General features: G+C 39.8%; 1 protein-coding gene across 1 annotated transcript; it reads right to left on the bottom strand.

Moving 5' to 3' along the window:
• Positions 1-5,550: 5,550 nt before the first annotated feature.
• Positions 5,551-8,942, bottom strand: LOC148101502 (uncharacterized). Its single transcript, XM_087845518.1, has 3 exons — positions 8,931-8,942; positions 6,947-8,047; positions 5,551-6,621 (listed from the first exon to the last, which is right to left on the bottom strand). The coding sequence occupies exons 1-3, from the start codon at positions 8,940-8,942 to the stop codon at positions 5,929-5,931; spliced, it is 1,806 nt and encodes a 601-aa protein (XP_087701644.1). The 3' UTR covers positions 5,551-5,928.
• Positions 8,943-10,271: the final 1,329 nt, after the last annotated feature.

Below are 10,271 nucleotides of genomic sequence, written 5' to 3'. Positions count from 1 at the left end.
ATTTTGTTTGGTGCAGCCACTCATACCAAAGTAAAGAGTTTTTCTTCATTTTTATAGCTACTTTTACAACGGGTTTTCTCGTTAACAGAAAATAGACAGAAACCCTAAAAGAAAATGGCCTTGTTTTACGCACATCAAGAAGGAGTCAGACGACCGTCGGTTCATCCCGGTCAATGTTTCCTCCGTCGGGTACCATAAACATATAAGAAAAAAACCCCAGAGAATTTATTATTTTTCTAAGAGTGAGAGAGAGTGAGAGAGCGAATTGATCAAACTTTTCTACAAAACGTTATACACGTTATAAATGTTAACCAACCTTTCACACATGGATGTTGGCTTAATTTTTACCCAAAGAGAAGTTTGACCCCAATACAAAAAACAGGATACTGTGGTGAACACTTACCTCAACTTTGATGGGTTTTTTTCACATCCATTTATTCTGAAAAAAAAGTAAACATGTTACAAGGACAGTTTTGACACAATGCCCAGTGCAGAGTACATGAATGGGAAGTAGGAATTCCTCCTCTCTATACTTACACTCCTCCCTAACAAATGCCGAGTCATCATCTCCATAATCTGTGTCTGGATTTATCCCACTTTTCGAGTTTCATTGGAGTGTACTCAAGTGCACAAGATGTAAAACAATGTATTCGTTTTTTAAGCCATTCACCGAGTCCACGTCAAGATGCCATTTATTTAAGAGTCTAATGATTTTTTTAATTCAAATTGTGCAAACTTCAACGCAGTAACATTGAAAATAGAACACTAGAACTCATTTTTGTTGGACACAAGAACAACTCAAGCATGTTTTTCGGGAGCTGAACTAGGGCTTACACGTTGGCTGTGCCCCTGCATGGGACCAGTGCGAGGTTGTGCGGCAAATCCCGGCGTGGAGGGTCCAGACACTCCCACGGCGCAGACTTTGATGTCCCCACAGAGCGTTTCTGGTGTGGCTTATGCAAAAGAGACAATACAGCGTGTTTCTCTGCTCCCGGTAAGCATGTCTGTTGTAGCCTGCACTTTATAATTGTCTCTTTGATTATTCAAACAGTGTTTAAAATGTGACTCGTTTGTTATCCAAAAACATTTTATCTATGTTACTGATTTAAAATTATATGTATATATTTGAAGGTTTTTTTTTTTTTTTAGCTCAAACAGACTCTTGAGCATATTCATATAGCAAATCCACATAACCAGTCTGCACCCTAATGTACATCTTTTAAGTGTATGTTAATCAGTACATGAAGCGTACCTCTGAAAAGAGTCCATCATTTGTGAATTTACTGATTTGTTTTTAACAGCAGTTTTCACAAACTGTGGATGATGAAATCCTCTTTATTTTAGAAAATGTCTTTAAATTATCGCAGTTCAAACTTACTGAGTTCCCGAGCTACTTTTTTACTATGTGAATAAACTATTCAAACTAGAAAAGATTTAAAGACACATCTTAATTGGAAAAAAGGCGAAAAATTGGGAATGAAATTTATGTGACTGTTCATCTAAAAGCCAGCAGAGAGTGAAAATCCAAGAGCTGCTGCAATCCTCTGCATTAATGATCTCTCTCAGAAGTCTTGACACGTGCTTATAACTTAAACCACAAAAAACTCAGTTACAGCTGGTAAGATTTATGGTATAAACCAGACTTTCACAGTCTGCATCTTTACAGGGTTTTTTCTGCTTTTGTTCACTCCTAGTGTGATTAAAAAACAACAAACACAGAGCCCACTAACTATTAGCCGCTTCCCCCCCCCTAAACAGTCAGTTGACTGAGAGAAATGCAATCCATTATTGTGAACGCTGAAGGAGATGTGCTCCATAGTCAAACTTATATTTCCTTAACTTACATCCTATGTTCTGTTTAATTCCGACATCCCTTCATGGTTTGATGGAAAATTGGTTAAACCATTGCTCAACTTATGTCTGAATGGCAGATAATTCTGATGAAACTGACCCCGTAAGCACTTTGCAGCTGAGTCGAGAGCTCGTGGAAATAAAGTCAGGAGGTGTTGTAACGTCGGGTTGCGTTTAGTGGTTGAGAGGAGGCGACAAAACACTTAGCCAAAAGAATACACACTCGCACTGGCATTGGGAATTCCACAGCGTGTTCTTTAATATACCTTCTCTTCATCAACCATATAAGCCCGGTTGAACGGCTGCAGCTTAACAAGCATAGAGCGCAGTGTTCGTACAACCCATAACGTTGCAAAGAAAGGTGCCTGGAGAGGTAAAACATAAAATCTGTCCCTCCTCATGCACTAGCGTGCAAGCACATGTCCACACAATCACAGAGAGAGTCAGTGGCGCATACGGATGACAACATTAACCCTTGACTTGGGTTGTCTTAAAGAGACACCACACCATTGTGACTGTTACAGTGTCCGGCGTGAGTGCGAGTGCGGTCTGTCCATTTGGGACGTCTGACAGACACACTAGTGCAACTCAGAGTGTGAGCAGCAACTCCTGTATACTAAACATAAGAAAAGTAATTTGTAGTGCTTGACTTTTTTTTAAACCGAGATTCCAGGGATCATGCTTATATGGTTTTCTTTTATTCAAAAACAGGTTAGTTTAGCGATCGTAACTGTGTCCTTGACCTTTTTACCAGCTTGAGAAGTTGGTTCCCTGGTGCAGATATTTGGGATGGTTCCAATGCTGAGTCTCCAAATGCAAACAAAAGGATATTTTCTACGTTATTTCTTAAATGTGTATAAATGGGATGGGATGATGTTCGATAAAAGTAATAAACAATAAATGTAAATCTGTTTTTTTAACTTTGCAGACTCATTTACCCACTCCAGTGACAGCGATAAAAAAAGATCATGGCTTTAAAGAGATTGCATTACATTTTGTTTTTTGCTACATTAACAACTTTTCCAACTCTGATTCTCTGCAGGACCAACACGGACATCAGTTTAGACTGAAATCCAGTTCCGACGGCATACGCAACATGTTCAAGCTGGCACGGAGGCATCTTTCTTTCGGCTTAACGAGTGAACCGTCAACTCGTTCAAACACACGTTAAAGTCTGTTTGGCTCGACACCACCGAACAGAGGCAGCAATATAACATCACTAACATTAACAGTGCAGTGAATCCTGCTTGTGCCGTGATATTCAGGAATGCAAACCGAGCAGCATCACTGACTTTCAGCTTGTTGTGTTTGTGGATATATGACTGACTTTAATTATCCATAAAATCATCACATTCTCTGTAAGATTAAGGTCGACTATTGAACAGAGAATATTTTAAAGTAAAGGCTTTAAAACCAAGTTAGTACAAACATCACTAATGTCACATAACTTTGCCGACATGTGGCCAACAGTAATGTTTTAATGTTCTTCATTATTAAACATTTGCACATAAATAAGTGACATAATATTCAGTAAGGCAAGGCAAGTTTATTTATATAGCACAATTCAACAACAAGGTCATTCAAAGTGCTTTAAAGAGACATTAAAAAAACAAAAACAAATAAAAAGCATGATTTATTAAATTGATTAAAAAGAATTTAAGCTTAAAAGTGTGGATTTGGTGCTTTATTCAAATGCAGCTGAGAACAGGTGAGTCTTCAACCTGGATTTAAATAAACTGAGTGTTTCAGCTGATCTGAGGCTTTCTTGGGGTTTGTTCCAGATATATGGAGCATAAAAGCTGAATGCAGCTTCTCCGTGTCTGGTTCTGACTCTGGGAACTGATTAAAAAAAACGGATCCAGGTGACCTGAGGGATCTGGAAGGTTCATACTGGGTGAGGAGGTCACTGATGTATTTTGGTCCTAAACCATTCAGAACTTTATAGACCAGCATCAGAACTTCAAAGTCTATCCTCTGACGGACAGGCAGCCAGAGTGAAGACCTCAGAGCTGGACTGGTGTGGTCCACTTTTTTGGTCTTAGTGAGGACTCGAGCAGCAGAGTTCTGAATGAGCTGTAGTTGTCTGACTGCTTTTTTAGGTAGACTTGTAAAGATGCTGTTACAGTAATCAAGCCTACTAAAAATGAATGCATGGACTAGTTTTTCCAGGTCCTGTTGAGACATCATATCGGTACTTACTTTTAAACGTTTACTCTTTGGCCGCTCCACTTCTACCGTTTTTTTTGGCAAAATTATCCACACCCACGCCGCGCTATGCAATCTGGGATATGTTGGGCCACGAAGTCTACACCGACACATCCTTAAAATTCAGGGAAATGAAGGACGCATTTGAGGGCCGCATTTCGAGCAGCCTTTGAATTGGGACAGCCTTCGTCACGTTGCTGTGGCGTAATCGGCCTTAAAATGCGGCCTTTAAGGCTGCAGACCCTGAATTGGGATACAGACCAGGAGTGACATGTTTAGCCACATGTTCTCCTTACGTTGCTGGCTGTCTGAGTGGTGTCCAAGAAACGATGTGGGCTTCATAGATAATTGGCAAAAATTCTGGAGGAAACCTGTTCTTGTTAGGAGAGAGGGCATCGATCCCACTTTGGATGGAGCAGCTCTCATTTCTAGAAATATGGACAAATTTATTAAACCCCCTAAAATATGACTATCCAGAGCTGGAACCAGGAAGCAGAGTTGCAGTCTTACACGCCTCTCTGCAGCTTCTCTCCTCCTGAAAAGACAGCCTCAACACAGCATTTAATCTGTTATTAAAATATTAAATATTTCACTTTAATGTTGCAACTATGCGGTCACTTCTGTCTTTAAACAAAATATTTTCCAACTACAGAAATCATGAAATCCAAACTAAAGTGTTACTGTTGCTTTATGCATTTTATATAAATAATCGATGATGGTACTGACATGAAGGAAGAGAAAGTTACAGGTTGCATCCTTTGAGTTTGTCTCCGTGCCTTTGGGTGATTTTCAGAAGGACAGATGTTTCTGTTCAATTCTTAAATCCATTTTTTCAAACACAAACACTATTTTAAAGCTTCTAAAGAGTAAAATATTAATGATAATTATAATAACAGTAATAAAAACAAAAGCTCTCAGATCCATCAAATCAACTAGCAGAAAGAACAATAAGTTAAGAGAAAACTTTAACCTTGTAGACTTCATTATGTTCCAGCTTCTCTACAGACGCTGTGACCTCGAACTTAAGCAGGTCGTAAAGTATGTGCAACTCAATAACTTCATAATTACACCCTGTGGTATTTAGGCAGCAGAACAACTAAGAATAACAACTACAAATAATGTTTTTAGGTTTCTGTTGTACTGCAAGGTTCTGTACAGGAGAACCAAACCAAGAGCAAATATTACGTCTCATTTACACCTGAGCACGAAGAGCCATCAAAATTTAGCAAATTGAATCATCTTTGTTTAGATGCAAGAAGAATCATATAGAAATGAAAAAGTATTAATATAAATCCAGAGCAAAGATATCCTCTAAATCAGCGTAGCACATGTGCAGCTGCTGGGATTCACTTAAGCATTCGGCTCATTGCGTTTGCAGATTTTTCTCTCGCTGTTCTGGCTCACAGCGCTTCAAGCACAAAAATAAATATCCCCAAAGGTGTGAAAGGGAGTTAATTAGTAAGAGTATTGTTACTCTCCCCAGGAGTAGTCCAGCAGTAGGAATCAGTCCAACAACAAGGTGTGTAACATCTAGCAGGGTGACAGAAAAACCCAGGGTATCTTCTAAGGATCTCAACGTCTCTCTCACATTGTGTTTTTTAAACATGTTTCCATTTGTCGCTTCAGTCTTCACTCTGAAATACATGAAGAGAAATCATGGCTGAAACAATTTCTCATGAAACCAGGGATGTGGTCCAACAGTCAGTTTTGGTGAGGAAGGTTCCTAACTGAGAGAGGTGACCCAGAAGTATCTGTGTAGCAGCCACAATGAATCAAGATCATGACCTTTATTAACTGATCAAAGTCTATCCTTCCATCTTCTGTATTATTCAGTTTGCATTGGTAATGCAGAAGTTCAGCCCAGCAACCAATTCAGTTCAACACAAGTTTAAATGATTCTATCTGAACTCTGTGGAGCCTGATCTCAAGCTTTTTGAGTCTGACACTGAAACCAGAGGATCTTTCTGTCTCTTCAGATTCACTGTGATCCAGTGATGGGAGTGATTTCAGCCCTGAGTGATCACGCCGATGTTTGCACAGAGCAGACAATGAGGTGAATGTTTGGGCACATTGGTAACAGTGAAACAGTTTATTAGTAACGTGGGATCGTTTGTGTTTGGAGTATGAACTGAGATTCCTGAAGCTCTTGTCACACTGGTCACAGCTGTAGTTTCCTTCCATGTGTGTATGTTCATGCCTGTTACGATGACTTGAACGTGAGAAGCTTTTGTCACAGTGTCTGCACTTGTATGGTTTCTCTCCCGTGTGGACTCGTTTGTGTGATTTAAGCTGACCTGCAGTAATGAAGGATGACCCACACTGATCACAGAGGTGCTTTTTAACCCCACTGTGAATCAGTTCATGTTGTTTTAAGTGATGTGATGTGATGAAGCTTCTCCCACATTCTTTGCAGTATTTCAGTTTGTCTCCAGTGTGTCTACGTTGATGTATTTTTAGGTCAGCTTGCCAAATGAAAGTTTTTCCACAGAGGTCACAACGAAAGTCTTTCCCACCACCACAGTGATGACAGGGTTGAGAACTGGATCCATCTGTGTCGCTCTGCTTCTAAACAAAGACACAAAGACAGTGTAAGTCAGTCCTTCAACATTTTTATCCTGAACGTCGCCTGAAATAAAGAGCATCTCTGCAGACGTCCAATTACATTTTACTGTTTCAGTTAACACACTCAGTTTACTGGGCTGCAATAACTACAATACTACCACCATAATACTACAGTAATACTAAAACCATAACTGACATGAAAATCTGAATAATCACTCAGAGCTGCTTTTCCATGAAGTAGAATTGCTAACATGCTAACACAGTTTAATGAGCAGAGTTGTTTCAAACAGTCAGGCTAAAATGACAAGATAACAATATAAATACATACCTCACAGTAGCTGCACTTGTAGAGTTTCTTTCTGGTGTGGATCTGTTGGTGTTCTCTCAGGGAAGGTGGAGATTTAAAAGTCTTCTCACACAGGTCACATTTATAAGGTCGTCCCTCAGTGTGGGTAAACATGTGTCGTTGTAACTGTGCGTCTGTAGCAAAGTATTTGCCACACTGTTCACAGCAGTACACATCATGTCTGGTGTGAATTCGTAGGTGTTTATTTCGGTTTCCTCTCTGGCTGAAAGTTTTTCCACAAATGTCACAGCTGTATGCCTTAATTCCAGAGTGGGTAACTAGATGATTCTGTAAGTGGCTACTGTGATTAAAAGCTCTGCCACACTGATCACAGCTGTACGCTTTAACTCCACTGTGGATGAGTTGGTGTTGTTTTAGGGAATCCTTCCTGGAAAAAGACTTTCCACACAAGTCACAGCTGAACGGTCTCTCTCCAGTGTGGATGACCTGATGCTTTTTTAGTGAACCCTTCTCAGTAAACTCCTTCCCACACTCGTCACAGCTGTACGCTTTAACTCCACTGTGGATGAGTTCGTGCTGTTTTAGGGAATCCTTCAAGGAAAAAGACTTTCCACACAAGTCACAGCTGAACGGTCTCTCTCCACTGTGGATGACCTGATGCTTTTTTAGTGAAGTCTTCAGAGCAAAATCCTTCCCACAAATGTCACAGCTGTATGCCTTAATTCCAGAGTGGGTAACTAGATGACTCTGTAAGCTCCTACCGTGAGTAAAAGCTCTGCCACACTGATCACAGCTGTACGCTTTAACTCCACTGTGGATGAGTTGGTGTTGTTTTAGGGAATCCTTCCTGGAAAAAGACTTTCCACACTCGTCACAGCTGTACGCTTTAACTCCACTTTGGATGAGTTGGTGTTTTTTTAGGGAATCCTTCCTGGAAAAAGACTTTCCACACAAGTCACAGCTGAACGGTCTCTCTCCAGTGTGGATGAACTGATGAAGTTTTAGTGAATTCTTCCTAGTAAAATGCTTCCCACACTCGTCACAGGTGTGTTTTTCCTCTCTCTTTCTTCTGTGAGGTTTGTCGGCCTCCTGAGAGCGCTGACTTCTCGCTCCATGTTGGTCCTGCAGTGACAGAGATACAAACAGAGGCAGTGAGTGAAATGCAGTCGTGGAACAAACTGAGCCTTCAAACTCCCTCCATCAACACTAGTTTTAAACCTGAAGGTGGAGTGTGGCACCAAACACCTTAAAGGTCTCTTATCCCCACCTGCTGGTAGTTCTAACACATTACATCCAACCTGGTGTTAAAAAGAATTCATGACTGTTTAAACACTAAAATCATGCCCATCCCTCCTGATTGTACACACACACACACACACTAAATTATTATTTTATCATTTATATTATAGTGTTGTTTCCTATTACATCTTTCTTTAATTTTTATAGATTTATACATAATTATTCAGTGATAATAAATCCTATGTTTGGGGCGATTGTGGCTCAAGAGTTGGGAGTTCGCCTTGTAATCGGAAGGTTGCCAGTTCGAGCCCCGGCTCGGACAGTCTCGGTCGTTGTGTCCTTGGGCAAGACACTTCACCTACCGCCTACTGGTGATGGCCAGAAGGGCCGATGGCGCGATATGGCAGCCTCGCTTCTGTCAGTCTGCCCCAGGGCAGCTGTGGCTACAACTGTAGCTTGCCTCCACCAGTGTATGAATGTGAGAGTGAATGGGAGGATGACTGGACGTGTAAAAGCGCTTTGGGGTCCCTAGGCGGGACTAGTAAAAGCGCTATACAAATACAGGCCATTTACCATTTATCTATGTTTGTTTATTCAAAAAGAACCCCATTAGCTTCCACAACAGATGTTGCTCATCTTCCGTCAAATACAATCACATAAAATATTATACAATAAAGTGGATTCAATTTGGCTCTTACATCCACAGTGAGGTTTCACAATTGTTAAAATATAAGCAATCAATAATAATAATAATAATATCAATAACATTCAGGCACATTACACAAATTTCAAAAAGAAATAATCTCTTACAATATTTACAACAACTAAAAGCTCTGTAAATTGGCTTTTAAGTGGTCATTGAAGTTTTGAAGAGTTTGAATAATTCTCTAATTTTATAAGGCAATTTATTCCACTTAAAAGATGCTCTAAATATAACAGTTTTACAAAAAGTTACTTTGTTTTTAATTTGTGATAACAATATAACTGACGATATAATTGACACTAGACAAAATACTTTACAACTCCACAACTTTATTAAAAAACTCAATATATTTTCAGTTAAACAAACAGCTGTTTTTATGTGCATTAAAGTTATATAAAAATTTAACAGTGCAAATGCAAATTGCTTGCTGACAGTTAAACCAAAAGGATTTTCCAGAGGAAATTGGCCGACATTTGCTCCAAGGTCATATCGCCCTGCTCTGTCTGTCACCTTCTGTGTTGAGCTCATCGTTTTCTCTGTAGTGGCTGAGCTGAGTCCAAGTAGCTGAAAATGTTCCTCTGCTGCTCCGTCAGACTCTTCTCCTCCTGCTGATCAGCTGGGACACAAAACAGATCTTTGTTAGGCTCCACACTGCACTGAAGAGTCAAAGTGTCTCATATGTTCATCTCACAAGTAAAAGAACACATTTTTGCTTCCCGAGGTGGGCAACTTATTGGAAACAAACACAAAAGGTTTGAGCACCGATACCTGGCATTGCTGGCATTGAAAGATGCAATGCCAGCAATGAGGATTGTCAAGACTAAAACCAATCATTAAGCAAAGACAACAGGGATCATTTGTTTCTGTTTATTTAGCATTCACAACATTTGTAGTTGCTTTCTGTACAGGGGAAGTTCACGCACACTGTGTGGTACCGCCATCCGCAGAAGGTGCATTCAATCTCTGTAAGAAAAACTAGATTGTCTGAGACTGAAATGATATTAACAAAAGGAGAGGTGATTTGTAAAACTTCAAGTGTATGATAAGGTGAAAACAAATACACAATTGCATGTCATGTAGCTGAAGGTTTTTTTTCTTCTTCTTTTGGAAGACCTGAAAACACTGAAAGTTACAAATGTATTGTGCTTGAAACAAATTCAAAATAGGTGATAAAGCCAGCTGCACATGTGTGTCACAAGTAAATCTGGCTGTATAATAAACAGAAACAAGTGATCCCTGCTGTCTTTGCTTAATGATTGGTTTGAGTCTTGACAATCCACATTGCATCTTTCAGTGTTTGTGGGTAGATTTGAATGCACCAGTGTAAACGGATGCTTTTATTTTGAAAGTCACGGAGCGACAAGGTGCCGTAAATTAAGTGAAGTAAACCATATAGCAGAAGCG

The sequence above is a fragment of the Neolamprologus brichardi genome, chromosome 9 (assembly GCF_056152115.1).
Source record: "Neolamprologus brichardi isolate AB-2024 chromosome 9, ASM5615211v1, whole genome shotgun sequence".
In the NCBI taxonomy this organism is placed as follows: domain Eukaryota; kingdom Metazoa; phylum Chordata; class Actinopteri; order Cichliformes; family Cichlidae; genus Neolamprologus; species Neolamprologus brichardi.
This window is presented reverse-complemented; position numbering and strand designations above follow the sequence as displayed.

Bases quoted from the DNA above. Each gene is read 5' to 3' on its own strand.
- LOC148101502 (XM_087845518.1), bottom strand. The intron at 6,622-6,946 runs GTATGTATTTAT...GTCTTTGTTTAG, and splicing joins ACAAGTGCAGCTACTGTGAG to AAGCAGAGCGACACAGATGG.